The sequence below is a fragment of the Myxine glutinosa genome, chromosome 5, assembly GCF_964187855.1.
Source record: "Myxine glutinosa chromosome 5, kmMyxGlut1.1, whole genome shotgun sequence".
NCBI classification, from domain to species: Eukaryota; Metazoa; Chordata; class Myxini; order Myxiniformes; family Myxinidae; genus Myxine; species Myxine glutinosa.
In genome coordinates, this window is record NC_136265.1 from 158,898,601 (window position 1) to 158,922,196 (window position 23,596).

Below are 23,596 nucleotides of genomic sequence, written 5' to 3' on the forward strand. Positions count from 1 at the left end.
CTGGTTTGAAATCAAAATTGATGATCTGAGATGAGATTGTTGGAGAAAAGTAATGATTTTATGTCGACTATGATGCTGGATTTGATGACCTTGCTGATGATCATAAGTAATCTGATCGGTGTGTATTTAAGGGGATCAGTTTTTGTACCTTTTTATGTAAGGCAGTGATGTTTGCTGATGTCCAATCAGATGGAAGATGACCAAGGGCAAATCATAGGGTGAAGAGAGATTGAGAGGATGCATAAGAGCAGCAGAGCAGGTTTTTAAGACGTGAGCTGATGATGCCCGGTCCAGTTGCAGCATCACAGTCGAGGGTTGCCAGAAAATTATCCACCTTCTCGGGTGAAAAAGAAAATCCAGGAGCAGTTGGGTGTGACTGGGTAGGATGGGCACAGAGAGAGAGGGGTTGAGGACACAGTATTTGGAAGCAAACCTCGAATTGAGGCATTCGGCCTTCTCACGAGCAGAGTTGGCTGTGCTTCCATTTGAAGGTATGGAGGAGGAGCGTGCACCAGAGACTGACTTGACAAAGCCACTGGGTTTTAGAGGAGAGAGACAAGTTGAAGGTTCAATCTTGAGGTTTGACATATGTTTTATGGCTCTTCCGAGAGTGGGAGTGGGCACACACTTGTTGCGGGATTTGTGAAATGATCTGAGGTTGCTTTCGGTCGGATTTGCCTTCCAGGAAGAAAGTGCAAATTGTGTCAAGGCAACTCACTCACTCGCCACAGGATTCAGGGTACCTTGGGTGGGAGGATGGGTATGATAACTGATGACGAGATGGAATTAATCCGGGAATAATGGAGAGCAGGTTTCTGTGGAAGAATTCCCAGGCTGAGTTGATATCAGGGGCAGTTAATATAGGAGACCAGTCCTGAAGTGCAACGGCTGCTTGCAGTCCCTGCCAGTTCGCCTGAGTGAACTGGCATACTCCTTGGCGCTGAGGCTGGTCTCTAAGAATGGCTCGAGAGATTGTGATCTTCATAAGCACGTGATCAGACGAATCAACTGGAGCAGAGAAGGAGCATGCGACATTGCCAGGGAAGGTGGTCATAACCAAATACAGAAGGCGTTGACAGAAATCCAGGTGGGAACGTTCACAGATTGATTCAGTTCCGGAAGGTGTGTGTGTGTGTGTGTGTGTGTGTGTGTGTGTGTGTGTGTGTGTGTGTGTGTGTGTGTGTGTGTGTGTGTGTGTGTGTGTGTGTGTGTGTGTGTGTGTGTGTGTGTGTGTGTGTGTGTGTGTGTGTGTGTGTGTGTGTGTGTGTGTGTGTGTGTGTGTGTTAGTTAGTTACCTGCACAGTCCCAGAAATGATCCAAGCAGCAGCCAGGTGCCACATATGTATCATGATTAATGATGGTGATCCATAACCAAAGATTTTGATGTTAAATGTACGGTTAGCTTTCAAAAGACTGCACATACGTTTACTTTCAACAATCGTGGGCATGTCGTGTAATGTTTGTCAAGGTTTGAACACTTTGTAATCAAACATTCTGGTGCAGGTGGATGGTGCGTGTTACCTCTTGCAAGAAATCTATGGAATTGAAAATAAAGCAAATCGGGCAAATGAGGTAGGTGAAGACAATATCTTCAGTTTGGTACGCTGTGCTTGTGTAAGGGAAATAAGTATTCTCTTGCTAATGTGGAGAGGTTGCTATTTGATGGAGAAAGCCTTTTCTACCCTTTGTTGTTGCCTTAAGTTGCCTTATCTACCCCCGTTAATTCACCCCAGATCCACTTTCCTGAAATACCGACTTCTTTCCTGGAAGTCCTAGCTGTGTCCATGTGTTTTTTTTACCTCTCCGACCCCTGCCTCCCCCTTCCCATGCCTCCTCCCCCCAAGCCCTCTCCCTCCCACAGATCTCCCGATGTCCCTGCTCTCAAATGTTGTACTTGTATGCTTCCCCCTCTCTCCCCATCTTGTCTTCCACTCGCTTTATTTCGTCTTATGTATCCGTTTGTTTTTTTGTCATTAATGTTAGCTCTTATACGAGCCTCGATCTTGTATGCAAAAAAAAAAAACAGAAAAAAAAAAAGCGGAACATTGCAGGGTTTGAAGGGGAGGCATTGGCATGGATCGGATACTGATGTGGGTAAATGCACCTGAAATGAACACACATTGCTTCATGTGCAGGAGACCATCGATGACGACGATGGGAGCGACAATAGTGGCGAGTGTGTGGTGTGCCTTTCGGATGTGCGCGACACACTCATCCTTCCGTGTCGCCACCTGTGCCTATGCAATGCCTGCGCGGACACACTTCGCTACCAAGCCAACAACTGCCCCATATGTCGCTTACGTGCGTACAGATTCCTTTCCATCTTTCCCATTCCGATTTGGCTCGACACCGTGTGCGAGCGAATAATGGTTCGAGAGTGAGATGTGGGAAAGGTGTTTTTTTTTGTTTTTTTTTGTTTTTTTTAGTGAGATGTGGGAAAGACTAGTCAAGCGGATGCGAATATTGTAAAGATGTGCATTTCAAAATGGAGTGCAATGAGAGAAACTACTGAACAGCTGATGCCCTAATCCTTGCAATGTTTGATTGCCGTGGCATTGACGAGTCGCCATGTTTGCCACCATCGAGTGGTGTAAGCATGCACTCCGCTGGTAATTTTGATGTAAATTATTTTTTATAGCTCGGGTCTATATCCTCCATGACAGTAAGGAATTATTAATACCCACCCACACCATCAAGCTACTTTCTACAAGATGTTTTAATCCTTCCACTTATATGGCTGTTTGTTATGGGTGCCAGAACTGGTTGGGGTGCTCTGTTCTTTTTAACCACCACTGGATGGATGTGATAACAGCTCTAAGCCAATCTCGTAATGTCTTGTATTTGCAGCATTCCGCGCGTTGCTCCAGATCCGTGCCATGCGTAGAAAGACTTTGGCCCATCTGGCAGCCCCCACAATCCAAGCACATACACCCAGCAGGGAAGAGGTATGTATTTGGTGTTGGAGGGTGGGGGGGGGGGGGGGGGAGGGCTGGTGATTGTTGTTCATTTACCTTTAGCTGATTTTCACCCTACATACTTATTTAGGCTACAGCTCCAGTGCCCACTGGGTATGAGGTTGTGTCGCTCCTGGAGGTCCTCAATGGTGCACAGCCTGGTGGGCCATTATGGCCCACCCGTGGTCTCCAGGCTAATTTAGCGACATTGCCACTTCCTGAGGTTGCAGCCCAGACAGCACATCCTTGCATTCAGGCCAAAGGGTCTGTGGGAGAAACTTCGACAAGAGATGCACCATGCTCTGGTTCGGTTCCATTAAGGTTTGTCACTCTCTCCTGCCATATCCTTGAATTGATGAATAATTCATTAAACAGCATAATGAGCTAGTCATAATTGCAACTGGATTTGGTGTTTCTGTGGTTTTTGCATTTTTTATTTTGAATCTTCTGCTATGAACTATAATTCTCTTCCACACAACCTTCTTCCCTTTTTCTGGGCTGGAATGCCCGTAGGTCTTCATCAAGGAGCAGAGGTCGAGGCCAAAGAGTTTGTCAGACGGTGCAAACAGGCCAGGTGTGTCATCTCCCTGCTCCCCAATTGCACCGTATCCATACTCCCACAATGACAAACTTTTACATTGTTCTTCAGGTTTAATATGTTACAGGGTCCCTACCCCAACCACCCCACATATTTGTGATCTAGAATACGGGGCATGGGCAAAACCCTGTGGAGTCTCCTCCGTGCTCCCAGGAGCAGGACTCGATGAAGCAGTGTGCATATGTTGCACTGCACATGGACACTGGTGTCGAGAATTCTGCCTTTTCCAGCTCCTCAACCTCGTCCACATCCTCCACAGTTTCTTCAGCAGATGGTTGGTAGTGGAGCTCGTGTCACATAAGCACGCAGAGCAAATTTTTGAGTTGCATATATTATAGAAACAGAAAAGTTGTGCATCTGTTTGTACTGCTGGTTCCCTTTTGTCACAAACCCCATTTTTGTCCTCCAGACACAAAAGTAGCACCAGCAAATGAGCTCACAGTGGAGAAAGCATCACCCTTCAGTATCCAGGTATGGCTCAAGCTGTGTGACCTGTTTCAACTTTGCTTGGAATCTGGATTGCAATGAGGAGCAATGTGGCACAAAATGTGCAAGTGTGATTTTATGTCAACTGTGATGCTGGATTTGATGACCTTGCTGATGATCAGATCAGAACTAAGCTGATAGGTGTGTAGTTAAGGGGATCAGTTTTTGCACCTTTTTATGTAACGCAGTGATGTTTGCTGTTGTCCAATCGTATGGAAGATGACCAAGGGCAAATCATAGGGCGAAAAAAGCAGAGAGAGAGAGAGGGGATGTGCAAGAGCAGCAGGGCAGGCTTTTAGGACACGAGCTGATGATGGTCCAGTTGCGGAATCACAGTCGAGCGTTTCCAAAAAATTATCCTTCTCAGGTGAAAAAAAAATCAATCCAGGAGTAGTTGGGTGTGACATGGTAGGATGGACAGACAGAGACAGAGAGAGAGAGGGGTTGGGGACGCATTTGGAAACAAACCTAGAATTGAGGCATTCGGCCTTCTCAAGAGCAAGAGTCGGCTGTGCTTCCGTTTGAAGAGATGAAGGAGAAGCGTGCACCAGAGACTGACTTGAGGAAGCACCACCAGGTTGTTGTTGTGGTTGTTGTTGTATAGCTCTGGAAAAGTCTGGAGCAACAAGTCTGGATTCCCTGAAATTGGCAATCAAAGAAGTTTTAAGAAATGTTTTGCATGATTTTAAGGGAACACCAATGTTTTGAGCATTCCAACGATATATTGAATGGATAATCCTGATGTTTGGCTTGAATAGATTGCACGCTGTGATTTTTGGAGATTTGCAACGTGAGGAGAATACAATCATCGTAAAGTATGAAATCAATGAACAATGTTGCAGTTGAATGTGTTAAACTTTACTTGAAAGTTGACAGGGAAACAGGAAAAACTCACACCCTCTTTCATTTTGTTACTTTTCAGGAAAATGCAACGGAGCAACGATATTGTCAGAAAGAAACAGGTAGTGAAAATTTCTGCATGAAGCTCACATGGTCATGGGGGAGGGTTGGGGAAGGGAGAACATGCAGAGGATGAGAGTTTCTCTTTCCTTTCATTCTGCATTCTATCCTCTGCCTTCCAGAAGGGAAGGGAAAAGAGGAGACAAAGACTGTGGAGTTGGGCCTCACCCTCTTAAAAATATCCCCCCCTGCCCCACATCGCCTTGCTCCCTCCGCTCCCTCCCCCACCGCCTCGCTCTAATCCCCGCCACCTCTCCCCCATGCCCCACTACACACAGGGCTGTCAATGGATAGCACAGGTACTGTCCTTCAAGTAGTTATGCCTGTCATAAATCAAATGTAATTAATAACTCATCTTTTCCCAACCAGTTGGTGTTGCAGAAGATGTTTACGTCCATATAGTTCCACCTTGAAACCGGCACGGCTGTTATCCAAGGCATTCGAAACGCTGCGGCACCGAGCTAAGGATTCTGGTTTCACTGGGGTGGAGGAGCTGGAGCACATGTGCAAGAGCCGACACGGTCCTCAATGATCAACATGGGCTCAACAGCCGAAACTTTTAAAACGATGAGAACGGCGTCTTTTCGAGCATCCGTGCTGGGAGCAACAAGATTTCATCCGAATGAAAAAGTCTTCAAAAATTTGACTTTTTACCACCAGATAGTGACTTGCAGTCTTAATTGATGTAGCAAATCCTTCAGAATCATTGTTCAGGTCGAATTGCTATCAGGTTTGTAAATTGAAGATGTAATGGCAGGTTCCTGTTCTTAGTTTCCATGGTAATTCAATACATTTGTCAGAGAGATTTGTAAATTATTTTGACTCCATTAGAGTTGATTTGTTACGCATTAACCATACGTTTTGATTGGTTTGTTTTAATTTTTTCTAAGACAGCAATCCAAGATCAATAAATTTCCAAAAACATTCTGTGTTCTCCTACTTTAAGGACTGCAAACGATATTTTAAAACGAACGTCGTCTTTTAAATACTTTAGCTTTCATTCTGTGCCAATAATTTAAGGTTCTCTAGCGTGGATAATTCCACTCGAGCAATGCGACAAGCATGGTCACAATCCATTGGTGATGGTGCATGGAACAGTACAGGTGCAATTGCTCATCGTCGTTCAGTTTCTCCGTACACCCATTGACAAAAGAAATATATAATTCTTACGCTGCTCGAAATAACCCAACAAACAGGACAGAACATGCAAGAATGTACACCATGCTCTGCACCTTTGAGCAACAAACCTTGCAGGCCATACAATGCTTGGGTGTGCAGTGCAGGTGCTCCAGTTGCACTGCTGGCTGAAGTACGTGTTCTAGGCATGTCCTGCATTTCTGCAAGAAAAAGTAAATATAATTTAAGTCGCCGTCCTTTGGATCAAACAAAAATGTTTCACAGCACCAGTCTTGTCCAGTCATCTCGGATTGCTCTCCGCAACATATAGAGCTTTTAATGTAAGGGGACGAGGAAGCTCGAACTGTGAGGATAGGTTAAATGTGGGGGGAGGAGGGGAGGCTCAAGTGGGGCTGACAACATGTTGCAGTGCACTGCTTGCTTTAAGTCTTGGAAGGGAAGAACGAGACAGAACAGCCTCCGGAATGTGGTTCATAGACTGGAGAAGTGAGGAATAAGAGTTGGTGTGCATAAAGCTTGGATTTTGGAAGTTTAACCAGGAGGAAGTGTCTGGAAGAACACGTACATCCTGGAGTAGATAGACATAGAACAGAGGGAGCAATGTGGGAGAATGGACAGTAGAAAACACTAACTTCCCTGTGGTGAAGGCAACTTATGCGAGACCTTGTGCTCACACTTATGCGAGATTACAATAAGTTTGAGCACATCACATTCAGCAGAATTCAGGAGACAGATGTGATTCTGGAGTGCCAACCCACAGCAGAGAGCAGTACTCAAACGACCTGTGGACATAGGCCTTATAGACTGAGTATCTGATTTTCCAAGGAAAGACTTGGATCAATGGAGGATTCCTAGTGTGCAGCTAGCTTTGGAGGCCAGCTTTGCTATGTGGTAGGCCTAGGAAAGGTTATGGCTTATGGTGAGGCTGAGAAGTTCAAGAGACTGAACCTCTACTAGTGGATGACCAAGGAAATGGATAGGTGGACAATCCTTCTGGAACAACTGAGAAATTTTCCAGGATTGAGAGACGGTCCATTTATCAAGCATGTAATGATTTCCAGATAAATAGAGATAGCTGCTGTATGCCTCTGCAGGATTGGGGCGATGTGCAGGTGTTTCAAAAAGTGCAATAGAAACTTAACACCTCTTGTGCAAAAAGACAAGTCTTTCAGAGAAAAGTACCGGTATCTAATGTCAGCTGGTGGGTATCCCACGTGAGCGAGGCAATGATACCAGCAAGTCAACAAGCATACATTTTCATTTTTGTCCCTCCTCCCCTCTGGCAAGGTCAAAGACTGGAGACATTAAAATGAGCTCTGTCCCACTGACCGACCATCCATCCATGTACCTTTGTGTATGTGATGTTTCAAAAACCATTGAACATTTAGCTTTCATATGGCAGATAACTATTCCTCATTATATTATGTCATTCTGATTAGATAATAAGCCTGGTGTTGGCTTAGCGGTTAGGGTGCCGGCTTAGGATCCTGGGTGCGAATCCCCATCGATCACTGAATTAACACCAGGGGGGTTGACTCAGCCTGTCATCCTTCCGAGGTCGGCAAATAGAGTACCAGTTCACTGGTAATTCCCTGTGTGTCGCAAGAGGCGACCAACAGGGTTGGTGGCAGGAAGGGCATCCGGCCATAAAACATTGCTTCAAAAAGGGGACCACGGTGCCCAAAAAAGGCCAATCCCTGCTCTTCGGGGGAAAATGGCCTCTTAAGGTGGTTCTATTCTGATTAGATAATGGCTGTGATTGGCTGAATTATGTTGCTATGGCAACAATCTTGGTAACTTGGTGTAAGTACATGATATTTCAAAGTGTTCAACATTGAGCTTGCAGATATCTATTTCTCATACTCAAAAAGTGTGGAACCAAGAGTATCGGCTTCTTAAGATTAATACACACATGAAAGAAAAACTGGGCCCCAGACCCTGCCTTGGAGAGGGAGAGACTGGCCTCCAATGGGAGAGGGGAAGGTTACATTTCTAACATTCTGACTGCAAGGACGAGGAAGTCAGAAATCCAGGAATGAAGCTACGCTCGTATGCTACAGCTAGATTGGCAAAAAGTAACATGCCAAACAGTCTAATACTCAAGACATGTCCAAGGAGACAATCCTGGTCGCATCTTGTTTGAGATTTAGGGCCTTCATCCAATGCTAAGAAAGGAGTCGCAATATTTACACTTTATAATGTTAATTTGCTTGGATGAATTCAACCTAATTTGATTTCTCGCCAAATTCTTCTGGAGCAATGAGCAGGCTGTTTGAAAACAGGAAAAACAAGGAAAAATAAATCGGTCATGAAATCCACCATTCCTGGTAATCGAAGGCAAGCTTAAGTGGTCTGTAATTGGGAAAATCTATTTTTGCACCCTTCTTGTGAATTGGAGTATAGTTCTCCTATCCTACTATTAATTTGCAATTGGTCACTGCAGGCCACATGCATTGGATGCTTTGTTTCAATTGGTCACTGCAGGCCACATGCATTGGGCACTTTGTTTCAATTGGTCACTGCAGGCCACATGCATTGGGCACTTTGTTTCAATTGGTCACTGCAGGCCACATGCATTGGGCACTTTGTTTCAATTGGTCACTGCAGGCCACATGCATTGGATGCTTTGTTTCAATTGGTCACTGCAGGCCACATGCATTGGGCACTTTGTTTCAATTGGTCACTGCAGGCCACATGCATTGGATGCTTTGTTTCAATTGGTCACTGCAGGCCACATGCATTGGGCACTGTTTCAATTGGTCACTGCAGGCCACATGCATTGGATGCTTTGTTTCAATTGGTCAATGCAGGCCACATGCATTGGGCACTTTGTTTCAATTGGTCACTGCAGGCCACATGCATTGGGCGCTTTGTTTTAATTGGTCACTGCAGGCCACATGCATTGGGCACTTTGTTTCAATTGGTCACTGCAGGCCACATGCATTGGGCATTTTGTTTCAATTGGTCACTGCAGGCCACATGCATTGGGCATTTTGTTTCAATTGGTCACTGCAGGCCACATGCATTGGGCATTTTGTTTCAATTGGTCACTGCAGGCCACATGCATTGGGCGCTTTGTTTTAATTGGTCACTGCAGGCCACATGCATTGGGCGCTTTGTTTCACTCATCACTCATCTCGGAGCTCCCCAGACTAGGTTCGAATCTCGACCCAACTATAGAGGTTCACCCTGGTGTTTTGCATACAACACGATGGATGCATCAATGTGCGCATCATTCTTTGGACGGGCATTACCCCGGCTGTCCCGTCTGGTTGCATTGGTTGGAAGACTTTGAAGATCCCATCCTATGCTTCAGGTAGAATAGGTGTGTCATTGTCAGCACACTGAACAAAATTACTAATTGTTGCCTAAATCACCTTCAGTCGAATGTTCGGACTGGCCAACCCTGTCCATGAAAGATCTGGGCCAAAAACAATTCCTAGCTGGTCCCATAAGGTGAGAATATTGCAGCCCTTATAAGTCATAGTATTATTATTCTGGAATGAGTTGTAGTACAAGTAAAAGTTTTACCCTATAAATACAAAAGTCCAATACTGTATTGTCAAATTTCCCTTGGCTTTTTTGACCCAAGTCCTGATTAGTGCAAAATAAAAAGAATTCGGTCAATTTTAAGACAATTTCTACCATCAATGATGGGGTCACATGTGGACTACTCATGTAGTATTCTTAACAATTAAAAAAAAAAAAAATTTCACAGGTGACATGGCATCAAGCAGAGGTTTCCACTTTCCTGTGAAAAATGAAACCACATAATGCGAACATCTTGAAGAAAAACTTGTAAATAAATATATAAAGGGATTAAACCATGCCACAAACATACAGCAAGGGGCGCTATGAATGTGCGGTGGGACCTCATATCTATCATGGAGCACGGGAGTATTGTAATACCGAGGATGTGTTCCTGGATAAGGGATCGCTGATCGAAAATGCGCTAAAAGGAATGTACCATTATTAATATGGAGATCCGTTCAAGACAGCATGACTTCTTATGCAAGAGTGGGATGAGGGCCTCATTTGGGGGGGTAGAAGGGGGGGAATCAGCCCAGAGTTTACGTTTTGTATCCCACTGGCCAGATCTCCAGCGAGACCTTAACCAAAATCTCATGGGCTTGTTCTCGTCACCTAAGCAACTCATCCGCCAAGTTTTATCACAATCAGTCCACAACTTTTTGAATTATCGTGCTAAATATCGTTTTTCCCCCCCATCCCTCAATAGCGAATCATCACTTCGATTTTTTTTTTTTTTTAATTCTCAGATCCAGATCGAGATCTTCACTAAAATCAAATCAATTTATCCTTGTCGCACACCCTGGTGTGATCCCTGGTGTTGGGCTAGCGGCTAGGGTGCCGGCTTAGGATACCTAGGATCCTGGGTTCGAATCTCGGTCGATCGCCGAATTAATGCCAGGGGGGTTGACTCAACCTGTCATGATCGCCGAATTAATGCCAGGGGGGTTGACTCAACCTGTCATCGAATTAATGCCAGGGGGGTTGACTCAACCTGTCATCCTTCCGAGGTCGGCTAATTGAGTACCAGTTCACTGGTAATTCCCTGTTTGTCGTTGAAGGCGGCAAAAAGGGTTGGCGTCAGGAAGGGCATCCGGCCGTAAAACATTGCTTCAAAAAGGGGACCAAAAAACAACAACTACCACGGTCCCCGAAAAGGCCAACCCCCGCTTTGCGGGGAAAAATGGCCTCAACGGTGGTCTAAACGGTGGCACACCCAACCTGTCCACCAAATTTAGTGTGGATCTGTCAACCTTTTGAGAGCCCTTGCTCACACAGACAAACAGATGTGAAAACATAAACTCCGACCACCTTCAGTGACGGGGTTAATTAAAAAATTGTAGTATCCGGAACCGGATCTGGATCTTCACCAAAATGGAATTGTTTTTCTAATCTAATCAAAATCTAATTTTCGTGGCAGCGTGGGTACCAAAGGTACGTGTGGAGTCGACCCGATGCCCTTTCCCGCGCTCGCTATGGAAGTGGCGACTCGGCCTCGTGGACTCGAAGACCCGAGGGGAAAAAGGGGGTTTAACCTCCCCTCTGTACGTCGACGGGCTTCGAGAGATCCGCAACAATATATGTACACCGATCATTAATCGTGAACCGAAAAATATAATAAATTACTGATGGTTTCAGAGTTATGACGTTTTTAAGCATGAACCTTTAAAACTGAGCTCCTCCCTCATTTTTGATCCAATCGAGGGGAAACTTCACAGATCTGTTCAGCATGTCAGTCTACTAAAATGTCCTTTTGGAATTTGCGATAGGGCACGTGGTTTGGCAGATATCGTTAATTAAACGAAATTTTTTTTTTTTTAAATGGATATCTCTTGAATCGCTAGTATCTCAGACCGTGAGTTGGTAATTATATAATTCACACAGTGCAATACGTGCAGGCTGCTCCACAGAGCAACCTTGCTGGCTTATCATCGAGGCGAGGCATGACACACATGTGTCTCAGCATACCTCAGATCAGGTTTGAAAACCAGCATCAACCGTGCATAAATTTGCATATTCGATCATTTTTGACAAAGTTATGGCACTTTGAACTTTGGTAGGGGACGTGTATTGCAGCGCAATACTCAGAATGCTTGTTTACAATGCTATGACCGAGGACCTGTTCTTTTTGGAAGAGAAGATTGGAGGGGAGAGAAAACACAACAAAGCACTCATAAATGGCACTTGCTGCTTGCATCTTGCTTCTTGCTTCTTCTGTGTGCATATAACAAAGCGGCTGGGCCCCCGACCGGCATACAGGCCATTTGAAGAATCAGGGCCATCTAAACTTGCAGAACTTCTTTGTCCCGAGCACACAATAGTAAAATAATGCATACTTTCTTTTATTCTTCATTGGCCAGCAGGGCCAATCTCACGAGGTCCAACTGCGTGGCATCAATGTCACAACTCAAACAAGTGGTCCGAAGGTGCAAGATGATTTTGCAGCAAAATGCTGCACAGCAGAGGTGCAAGGCCACAAGGCTTGTGGTCCTTGAGTGTAACAAAAGGTGCAGCAAAATCTGGTTTTGGCAGCAAGGTGCTGCACAGGTCGGCTACACACGTGCAACAAGGGTGCAGCAAAAGGACTGGCAGCAATGTGCTGCGCAGTTCGGCTGCACACGTGGAACGATGCAGAATGGATGCTGCACAGTTCGGCCTCCAAAATGGTCCTGGGGCGGGGGGGAGAGACAAAGCACAACAAGCGAGCGGAAAAGACGCAATGGCACACAGAAAAACAAGGTGGTGCGGCATGAGGGACGCGGAAAAGCGAGCAGAGCAGGCTCTTCCCCAACCGTCTGTACCCCCCACCGTTGGCTACACTACCCTAGCCCCCCTTGTATTTAGAATCCGTCTCTACGTCTTGTCTCCCATAACCCCCTCTATCTCCAAATTCGTCTCCCAATCCCTCCCAAGAAGGAAGGGATGGAACAAACACAGTCATTTCACGTCATGATGCGTCTCACTACTCAAACAGTTCACAGAGCCTTGGTGTGGAGCTCGTCCTCCTCGGTGACTGGCTGTGGATGGTGCGAAGGGATTTCTCTTACATCCTGACTACACTACTAACATTACTCTTTTACACTACCCGGGGTCGTACCCTGCCAATCGGCCTCTTTAAACTATGTGGTTCTAAGAACCCGAATTCCCATTGCCCACACTGTGGTGCCCTCCAAATTTGGGTCTCACTCCCACCACATTTTCTTACTGTGCCCTCGCACAATTTTGGGGCTGGGTCGTGTGGCCCTACCAGCAGGTCTACCTACCTGCGCACCTCCGCCACCCGAGCTTACCTGCTCCTCACGACTACCTAATCGGGGAAGGCCCTCCCTGGCTTTACACTACCCTGATGCCCACCTTGGCATTGGGCAACCCGGGTCCTCTCCTGGGATCCTCGGGCCCCACTCAACAACTACCCTAACTGGCTCCCAGAGCCTATCTACGGCCTCACCTGGCCGACAAACTACCAGTGGCGGAGTGCCCCAATAACCATACGCACCAATTAAGCCACACGCCCAGCCATGTCACTAACTACTGCACCCTCCAAAGCACTACTTTCTTCTGCCCGCACCACAGGTGTCAATATCCATGCAAATTTACCTATGCCCTCTACCTGGCTTTACACTACCCCCCCCCCCCCGGGCTTAAGCGAATGGGTTCCACTCTCCCCCCCATTCGATCCTTCGCACCATGCATTCCACACCTTTTATTCCACACCAAGCATTCCACACCAACTACTTTCACACACCATTACACAATTCCATCCACACTACTACACAACTCCATTTATTCTCAACACAATTCCTCACACACACAGCATCATCTATCCAACTAATTTCCCCTACAACTCATGCTTCCCTCGTCGTCCCTTTACACTATGTAAAGTGTACTAAAATGCACTCCCTTTTCTTTAACAACCACCTAAACTCTCAACGTCCCCTCTATAGTTCAGGTGTCCTACTTAAATCTTGGTCTCTTAGGTCTTCTAAATCCCTATCAAATGCGCCCTGGGGGGGGGGGGGGGGGTACACTACTTTTCCAGTCCGCTACACTATGAGCCTCTCCAAGTGGATGTTCGTTGTCACGGCTCGGCCTCGAAGGGCCGAGCGATCCATGCGGGTGGTTTGTCACCTGTAGGTGGTGTCTGTCCGGCATTTTTGATCCAAGGGGGGAGGGATTGATGGGCCCAAGTTCAGGGCTCCATCCCTGCGCGGGGCCTCGCAGTCCCACGCGCGGTGACCCAACCGGCCACTGTCGGAGCACCGCACCCACACGGTGCGTGGCTCCGAAATCTCCTACCTCCCCTTGAACCCCGCCGATCGCCCCTGCCACCACGGCACGGCACCAACCATACAGTGCGGGGGCCAGAGGCACGAATCATGCACGCCGATCCTTGTGAGACCGACACGGCACCGATCCCCCCCCGGTCCCTGCAGCACACAACTCACCGGGGGCTCACGTACGCTACTCGTCCCCCTAAGCTCCGTCCCAGCCATCGTACGAATATAATTCGGTTTTTAAGACTAAATTTCGTCCGCTCGTAATTTTTGAGTGCGTGAAGCACTTTGAGTGCGTGAAGCTAGGTCCAATTATCCCACTCCCGACACCAATTTGTTGCGGATCTCCCGAAGCCCGTTCACGTTACAAAGCGGGGATTAAACCCCTTTTTCCCCTTGGGTCTTCGTGTCCACGAGGCCGAATCGCCACTTCCGCAGCGAGCGTGAAAAAGGGTATCGGGTCGACGCCGCACATACCTTTAACCCACGCTGCCACGAAAGCGGGGACCGGACCTCGCACGAGCCACGCTTAATCGAGTACGCCCGAGCGGTATGCGTATCACGTGACTCGTGCCGTTACTTTTATGGAACCCGATTCGAGCGGTTCTATTCGTACCACGCGAGGCCAATTAATGGAAGGGACGGGAACGGTCAAATAAAAGGAATAACATGATTTATTACACAATGTACAGTGATCAGGATAAGGAAAGGGGACACAGAGCAGAAGCTTAACAGTGTTAACTTATCCCCAGACACAGGGCCCACTCACGCGCACGGGGAGACGAAGAAAAGAAGTTCGCGCGCCAAACGCGCCCTGGCGTCGGTCGCTCCGGGACAGCTCGCCCAGCGTAGCCCTCTGGCGGTCACGGCACGTATGCAGGGAAAATGCAGGCAGGAGGAGATCGCGCGTCTGTGGCCCGGAACGGGTCGTCTTCTCGAACGCGCGATTAATACAGCGCAGAGCGCAGGGCACGGGGCACGGGGGATTCGTGTACAACGAGGCTATATCAACAGTTCGGTTCAAGCAGTTCGACTTGTTCAGGGCTGGGCGACTTTCACTCCTCGTCTCTCGTTCTGACGCGTTCAGCTCTGCGTTCTGACTCGTTCTCTCCTCTTGTGCGTTCTGCTGCGTTCTCTCTCGCCTGCGTTCTGACTCTCTGCGCGTTCTCCGACGAACTCTGCTTAATGGGCTCGGGGCAGGGCCTTATATGGCACCTCCCCGATCTTACCCGAATGTTCCAAGCCCCGCCTCTTGCCGCCATTGCGAGCCACTCCCCTCGAGCTCTGATTGGCGGCTCGCGGCTCAACGGCCACTCCCTCTGCAGTGCCTCCCTTCGGCCTTGCCAGACTTGTTGAAGGCCTACCACGTGGCATTTCCAGCCCAAAAGACTGCCCGACTCACAGGCCTGCTCAACACAAAACTAACACAGGAAAGGAGACTACCTTACATTTACTAAGAAATAACTGAACTATCGCGAGGCTTCATGTTGTGGTGCGTCTACCTACGAGGGGGAGTCATCCTTTATTCTCAAAACCGCAACAATACATTACTAAAGTACCAAGATTGATAAAGCCTCCAGAATACATTACGAAAGTACCAAGATTGATAAAGACTCCAGAATACATTACTAAAGTACCAAGATTGATAAAGACTCCAGATTACATCACTAAATTACCAAGATTGATAAAGACTTAGGAATACATCACTAAATTACCAAGATTGATAAAGACTCCAGAATACATTACAAAAGTACCAAGATTGATAAAGACTCCAGAATACATCACTAAATTATTCCCTGTATGTAATTGCCTCTGTTATTTCCCCTCGGTTCCTTATGACACTGCAGCACACACACATAGTCAAGCAAGCGCATTAATAACACTAAATAAAGCAACCGGAACCAGGACATTGAACAATACCGCTGGCGCTGCCAGCCGCCACATCACCACATCAAGCAGGCAGGTCCGTAAGGCCACGCCCCGAAGAGCAGTGATTGGTCCGGAATTGGTTTGAGCAAGGACTGCCAAGATGGATCTATCAGATTGGTGGAGGATGCACGGGCGGCGTCGGATGACCTCAGAGCCTTGAAGACAAAAGACTGTGTTCCGACATTTTCTCCTCTCGTCTTTTTGGGGTCCTGGTTTTGATAGCGAACGGTCGTGTCCCAACATTTTGTCTCTCTCTCTCCGGGCTGGCCTCCATAGCGAACGGTTGATTATTGGTTCTCTTGGGTTGGGACATTGGTGCCATGCAGTCACATATTATAGCGCTCTTGCGCTAGGGACATTGGAGGTTTCGACGATCGTGAGGAGGGGCGGTCGCGGCTCGTATACTCTGGTGCGGTTAGCCCGTGGCTTCGCGGTGGCTGAAGGCTGTGCCGAGTGAACCGGAGAGAGCATTGGTGCGTCGTCTGGGTGCTGTGTGGAGCAGACTGAGTGGACGGGCGCGGCCTGCTCGCTTCGCACTCGGCGTCTGTAGGAGCGAACTGTGCACGGAGGCCTGTGTTTTCCCGCGCAAGGACAGAGGGCCTGTGACGATCCGGGACGAACAAGGGGACCAGAGATAAGTACACGCACATGACATTTTGTTACTTTCGTTCTTTTATAGTTCCCCTTGTGTTGTATACGAGTCTGTATGGGGGCGCTCCATTTAGGAATATTGGGTTTACCGTGCATTATTTTGTTACCGGCATTTCTTTCAACTAGGGCATGCCCGTACTATATATAAGCTAGGACGTGCCCGTACGTGGGTGCCCGTTCCTTGCAAAAAAAAAAAAACTGCAAAAAAAAAAAAAACTGCAAAAAAAAAACAATGGTTTGGTCCATTCGCAACGACCACAGAACCCCCCCCCCCCCCTCTATTTACATGAATGGTTTGGTCCATTCGCAAAGCCAAAGCGAACGACCACAGAACCCCCCCCCTCTATTTACATGAATGGTTTGGTCCATTCGCAAAGCCAAAGCGAACGACCACAGAACCCCCCCCCCCCTCTATTTACATGAATGGTTTGGTCCATTCGCAACGGCAAAGCGAACGGCGAACGGCTAAATCGCCATAGCTCGGTAAGTACTTGTCCGATTAATTTCAAACCTTGAAAAGGCACATCCTCGGGTCCCCAGCAATATACCTGGCAAGTTTCAAGTATATCGGACCGGTAGTTGTCGAGAAACAGCGGTCACAGACAAACGTACAGACGTACAGACGTACAGAGATTACTGGAATTATAGATAGACTAGGGCATTGCCCGTACGTGGGTGCCCGTTCCGTGGCCAAAAAAAAAAAAAAACGCTACCCGTACGCTCTACCCCGCCCGTACGCCCGTAAACAAAAAAAGCAACGCTCTTCGCTTCCGCCCTTCGCTCTGACTGAATTGGGAGAAATAATGCGCATAAGAAATCGAATTACGTACCGTAATGGCGGTCAGCTCGTAACGCGCTCAGCTCCGCTCGTCTCACATCGGCCACGCCTACGCAACAGAGCGTTCTGTGATTGGCTGCCGGAAGATAAGTCGTCACTGTCCGGAAGTTCGCAAATCGCAGTTAGGATGAATCGTTTTAATTTAATCGCAGTTTGAAAAGAGGGGAAAAAAGAAAAGCCTTGCCTTGCTGCAAACAGCTGCTGCAAACAACAACAACATGGAAGGCTGCACTGTCCGGAAGTTGGCATATCGCAGTTACGATTATTTTAGTGTTAATGGCCAATTATTCAATTAGCGCCAACGTATTTTGGCTGTTTGCAATTTAATCGCAAGGAAAAGTAGAAAGAGAAGAGGGAAAAAAAGAAAAGCCTTGCATTAACGCATTAACGCTTGCATTGCATTAACGGTTCGGCACACGTGATAGCTCGCTGCTCTCTGATTGGTTGAAGCGTTTTTTGGACATATCTCGGTAGGTACTTGTCCGATTAATTACAAACCTTGAAAAGGCACATCCTCGGGTCCCCAGCAATATACCTGGCAAGTTTCAAGTATATCGGACCCGTGGTTGTCGAGAAACAGCGGTCACAGACAAACACACAGACACACAGACACACAGACAGACACACAGAGATTGCTGGAATTATAGATAGATAAAGCCGGTATTTTTGTATTATAATTTTGTGTCGGTTGAATTCATTATTGCACGGTCGAAGACATCCAGTGGGATCCGTGAAGGTAAGAGCCTCGTTACCCTTCGCTGCCTCATTTCCCCGCGTGTATTAACTCGACCATCATTGACTGAATGCCCCGGAGTGTTAAGCTTGCTCAGCGTATCCTTCCCCAGGGGTATTCACCCCCAGGAACACGACAATATACTGTATATGTATTTCCCCTTTCAACCAGTGCAAGAATAAAAGGCTTCTTTTTTTTCTTCTTTTTTTTTCTATTGTGGTAGTTTTACCAGGGGCTTCCAGCTCGTAGTAATCATTAGTCAATGACCATAAACTAAATTGCATTTTATACTTAAAAGACAGAGCTATATAATAAACTAGTGGGGTCACCCGTGGGAATCCCACGGGCATGGACATGTGTGACATTTCGACATATTGAGTTAGATGCTGCACCTGCACATTCAGTTTCACAAAATGGTTACTGGCAATTTATCTGATGCACAAATTATGTAATCTACACAATGTATTTACTTCTGATAACATGTGAATGCATGTGCGTGCACACCCATACACACATACAAACACGTACACCCACACACATATATACACACACACACACACACAAACACATCTCGTTTTTTCATTTCTGGTCCTCACAATTTGTCTCTCTCTTATTCACTCACACACACACACACACACACACACACACACACACACACACACACACACACACACACACACACACACACACACACACACACACGTCCCACGGCACACGTATATATCCCACATCCCACATGTTTAAAGTGTACGTGCCCCTCCCTCCTCCCTCCTCAACCCCCCCCCCCCCCCCCCCCACCCGGCAACGCCGGGTACTTCTGCTCGTAACGATTAAAATAAAAACGAAGAAATATCTCTCAGCAATTTCCCGTCTGTTAATTTATATATTTTACAAATGTGAATGACACGTCCATGCACACGTGAAATGGAGTTTGTTTTTTCACACGTGAAATGAACACGTGAACCTTTACTTCCGGATAATAATGTTGAATGAAATAAGAACGAAGAAATATATGTCGGCATCATTGTTGACGTTTTTGTGACGACAGTCATCAAACGGAAAAGTAATATATCTTAACGGAAAAGAAAAAGCGAATTTTTAATATATGTCGACATTTTCTCCGACTGTTATTTTAGGCGGTGTATTTTCGTGTATCATCATGGCGCGATTTTTAAAAACATATCTCTGCATTTTCCCGTGTGTGCGTGAATGTTCTCAATTATTTCTGACACCGAGTCTAAAACCATCGATAAAAATTAAATCAGATGGTGAATTCGATATAAAATCGTGAGGGTGACTCAATGAATGGGCTTTATTTTACAGGCCTTTGAGAATTCATTTCGTTCTATAAACGGAAACTTTCATCGGATTTTCTTCCCGTTTTTTTTCAACCGAGTCTAAAACTATGTTAGCGACTGTTAAAAATGAAATGATACATCGAATTTGAGTTGAAATAAACCTGTGTGAGAGAGAAAGACAGCACGGGCCTAACTAAACAGGCCTCAAAGCTATTCAAGTTAATAAAATGGTGGATATTTGTTTACATGAAGCCTCTCCAAGAATGGGTGGAGCTACTCTGCAAACGGAGTAGGCCACACCCCAGACAGACAGACAGACAGAATCACCTTCGCCTATTATAATAGATATAATTGATTATTTGTTGCAATGTTGATAGCCTAGTGTTGGCTTCGCGGTTAGGGTGCTGGCTTGGGATCCTAGAATCGTAAGAGGCGACTAAAGGGTTGGCGGCAGGAAGGGCATCCGGCCATAAAAACATTGCCTCAAAAAGGGAACCATGATGATTGCCATGGGGCCCGCAAGGCTAACCCCCGCTCTAGCAGGAAAAATGGCCTTAAAAAGGTTGTTTTTTTTTGTTTGTTTTTTTTTGTTGCAATGTTGTAAAGGTATGGAATATTTGTATAGAAAGTTTGAGGAATCTTTTTTTTTTAAACGTCTCCCGAACATACTGCTAATTTATCAAATGTGTATTCAAGCTCAGCCAGAAGATGCACAACGCAATAAAACTGGGATTAAACATCTATTCCGTTCTCTAAGCGCGATACTGATAGGATATACAGTATATTGTTATGCGGAAGGGTTTGCGTGGGGGGGTGGGGGGGGGGGGGGTGGGGGAGGAAAGGCAAGGTTTGGGGAGGGATGGTTCATAGATACGGTAGATTTTGTTAAGAATATAATCGATCGTGTGATGGAGCAGGGAAGTATTACTCTTATCTATACATCAATAAAGTAAGTTCTAGCTTATCGCAAAGGTTATGTTCCCGCAAAACGTTATGATAAGCGAATATGCATTATACGAAACAAGTTTTCCAATGTAAATCCATGTATTAATGGTGGGATGCGTTTTTGGCTGGGACTTTGTGGATACCCAGGTGGTTTTTCATACATACAGTGCACACAAATAAATAGATACCAAACATTAGATGCGAAACATTTAATATTATAAACAACAGACAACAAACAGAGTTTGTACTCTCCGAGTGGTGGTGACATTTTATTAAACTGAGGCTGGAGGAACTAAGTTGATTGTGGGAGGAAAGTCACACTTGGAGGGGCAGAATCATCAGCTTCATCACTCAACACTGTGCTGCCACTTTGTTCACTCGTGGGAATGGTGAGACTGATGGAAGGAGCAAACTGGCCGGTAGATGTAGTTGGTGATGTATCGTTCAGCTTGAAAAATGCACGGAGGGTGGGCTTGATGGCTTTTTTATTTGCTGCATAAAGTTCCTCGTAGCAACAAAGGGTGTCATCAACTGCACGGTTAGAATCAGTGCTCCTTTCAACATTTGGATCATACTCGATAACAAATTATATGGCCTGCTCAGAGACAGAGGGTGGTGAGAAAGCGGAGGGGTAGAACGTCTCGAGAGGTTTTGTGCATGGCCTAACGTAAAGGACGCTCTCGTGGTGGTTTTGTGTTCCTGTTTTGCTTACTTGGAGTGTTAATAAAACTTATACACTTGAACTGAAGTGTCATCACTAAAATAGCTTTGGCATTTGCAAAGGTCTTAGAGTTAGACCATCCGGCTAAGATGGTCTGTGTTAACGGACCAGTCTGACATCCCAACATGTTAACAGTGAAAAAAAAACAGGAAAAAAACGTTTTCTGTGCAAATACTTGAATAAATGCTGAGGTGGCATTTTGAGGCAGCGTGATCAAATGTACTTCTCTTGCAGCTCCAAAACCACATGAGTACCTCTGGCTGCGACTTCTTCTCCACTCCCACCTCATGTTTGTCTGTGCTGTGTTGTAGAAGGCGAGACGAGATGGAGACGCTTCTGGCAACCCAAGACTGATACTGAAACTGGACCGGATGGCATCGGATCAGGTATCCTAAAAACCGAGCTCTTGCACTTCCTCTCTCTGCCCATTTCACCCTATCATTTGCACTACGTCATGTTCCAACTGTTTGTCAATAAGCCAACATCACGGCATTACATAAATAGGTGCAAACACAAATCCCCTTTACTATAGTCCCATGAGCTTACTTCCAATCACCAGCAAGGTCATAGTACCCATCATTGCAGTTGGCATAAAATCATTCCTTTTCTCCAAAGACCTCAGGTCAGATCATTAATTCAGAGTCAGACCAGGTCACTCAACCTTATAGATACTGCTTCTCTCTCCCAACAATGGATGGAGGCCCTCGATGTCAAGCACGAGACCAGGGACGTCTCTCTAGACAGGAATCGAGCTTTCTATACAGTCGAGCCGCCTTGCTCTCCAAACTACGGCATCCAAGGCCAACTCCACTCTTAGGTTACAGACTTCCTCCACTCTCGTAGCTAACATGTGGCTCAACGGAATCCTTTCATCTCTTCTCCCTATCAAGTCTTGTGTCCCAAGACAGTGCTCTGGGACTAGTCCTATTATTGATCTTCATCAATGATCCCTCTGACTGGAAAATCTCTTCATCTAATTGCTGATTACTCCATCCTCTGCCGTGATGTCCCTCATCCTTCAGACAGGCCGGCTGGCAGCCTCTTCACTCTCTTCAGACCTTGACAAAATCACAAACTCGTCAAACACTTAGAATATGTCTTTCAATCCTGAAAAATCCCTCACACTCACTCCACGAAAGGACGATATGGCAAACCCTCCCATTGGCTCAGTTAATAACCCTCTTACAGAAGTTCAGTCACAAACTCTTGGGTCTCACTCCAAACCATGATCTTTCTTGGGCAAACCACATTTCAAAGTTGGCCTCCAAAGCCAGTCATCGACTGGGCATCCTCCGTTTTGCAAAGTCATTCTTTGGCACACCTGAACTCTTATCCACCCAAAAGGACTTCATCTGCAGCTTCATGGATACTACTCTCACCTCTATGCTGACATCCCTGTCACACACCTTTCTCAGCTTGACACTGTGGAAACCAAGGCCTTCAAGATCATTGGAATCTGCCGTGATGAAGCGGAGTTGATGGGTCTATCACTTTGCCATCACAGACAGGTCGCTGATCTCTCTATCCTCTTCCGTCTCCTTTATGGTCTTGCACGCGCTGCCCTCTCGGTGCTTGGCCCTCCACCCCCCTCCCCGCCCGCGGTCTCAAAAGATCTGCCTGCTTACCTCCACAGCCCACTCATTTGTTCTTCTTTTCCCCACTTGTGGAACCAATTTCCACATTCTCTTCAATCTCAATCTTCCCTCCAAGTCTTAAGTCAGCTGTTTACTACCATCTCAGATTGTCTCCAATCCAAAACCATGATCTTTTCTACCCTCGTTAATCTCCCTTGCCCCCACACCACACCTCAATCCGTCCTCCTCCCAAATTTCCAGTTTTCCCTCCTGAAAGTTTCCTTCTGCAACCATCGTATCCACCCCATCCATCCTCTTCTGCCCCTCCATTCCGAGCCCACATCCATTATTTGCCCACCCCCTGTGTTTGCATTCGGTTCTGTCTCTCTCTGCCTTTCTTTCTCTGTCTCTCGCTGTCTTTCTTTCTTTGTCTCTCAGTCTTTCTTTTTCTTCCTTTCTCTCTGTCTATCTCTCTGTCTTTCTTTTTCTTTCTCTCTCTATCTTTCATGTTCTTTATTTCTCTCTCTGTCTATTTTTCTTTCTCTCTCTGTCTTTGTTTTTCTTTCTCTCTGTCTCTCTATCTTTGTTTTTCTTTCTTTCTCTCTCCGTCTGTCTTTTCTTTCTCTCTCTCTATCTTTCATTTTCTTTCTTTCTCTCTCTGTCTCTCTTTTTCTTTCCCTCTCTGTCTTTTTCTTTCTTTCTCTGTCTCTCTGTCTTTCTTTTTCTCTGTCTTTGTTTTTCTTTCTTTCTCTCTCCGTCTCTCTGTCTTTTCTTTCTCTCTCTGTCTTTTATTTTTCTTTCCTCCTTTCTCTCTCTGTTTCTTTCTTTGTTTTTCTTTCCCTCTCTGTCTTTCTTTTTCTTTCTCTCTCTGTCTTTCTTTTTCTGTCTCTCTGTCTTTCGTTCGTATTTTTCGTTCTCGTTCTCTCGTTCTCTCTCTCGTTCTCTTTTTTCTCTCTCTCTCTCTCTCTCT

General features: G+C 46.3%; 2 protein-coding genes across 8 annotated transcripts in view; one reads left to right on the forward strand and one right to left on the reverse strand.

Moving 5' to 3' along the window:
• The window catches only part of LOC137426872 (E3 ubiquitin ligase Rnf157), a 58,113-nt gene extending 52,191 nt beyond the window's left edge, over positions 1 to 5,922 (forward strand). For 3 of the 6 annotated variants that reach the window (XM_078778939.1, XM_078778937.1, XM_078778941.1), the window contains 9 exons: positions 1,504 to 1,572; positions 2,136 to 2,301; positions 2,848 to 2,945; positions 3,046 to 3,275; positions 3,468 to 3,528; positions 3,658 to 3,826; positions 3,962 to 4,023; positions 4,961 to 5,000; positions 5,368 to 5,922. In XM_078778939.1, coding sequence (XP_078635065.1) covers positions 1,504 to 1,572; positions 2,136 to 2,301; positions 2,848 to 2,945; positions 3,046 to 3,275; positions 3,468 to 3,528; positions 3,658 to 3,826; positions 3,962 to 4,023; positions 4,961 to 5,000; positions 5,368 to 5,411 — 939 coding nt within the window. In that variant the 3' untranslated portion in view covers positions 5,412 to 5,922. Of the gene's footprint in view, positions 1 to 1,503; positions 1,573 to 2,135; positions 2,302 to 2,847; positions 2,946 to 3,045; positions 3,276 to 3,467; positions 3,529 to 3,657; positions 3,827 to 3,961; positions 4,024 to 4,960 lie in introns of all 6 variants that reach the window. The other 3 variants (XM_078778938.1, XM_078778936.1, XM_078778940.1) reach the window with 1 other exon arrangement.
• LOC137426870 (protein FAM234B-like) overlaps positions 4,875 to 23,596 on the reverse strand; it is a 129,395-nt gene continuing 110,673 nt past the window's right edge. For both annotated transcript variants that reach the window (XM_068115849.2, XM_068115850.2), the window contains one exon: positions 4,875 to 6,335. In XM_068115849.2, coding sequence (XP_067971950.1) covers positions 6,317 to 6,335 — 19 coding nt within the window. In that variant the 3' untranslated portion in view covers positions 4,875 to 6,316. The remainder of the gene's footprint in view (positions 6,336 to 23,596) is intronic.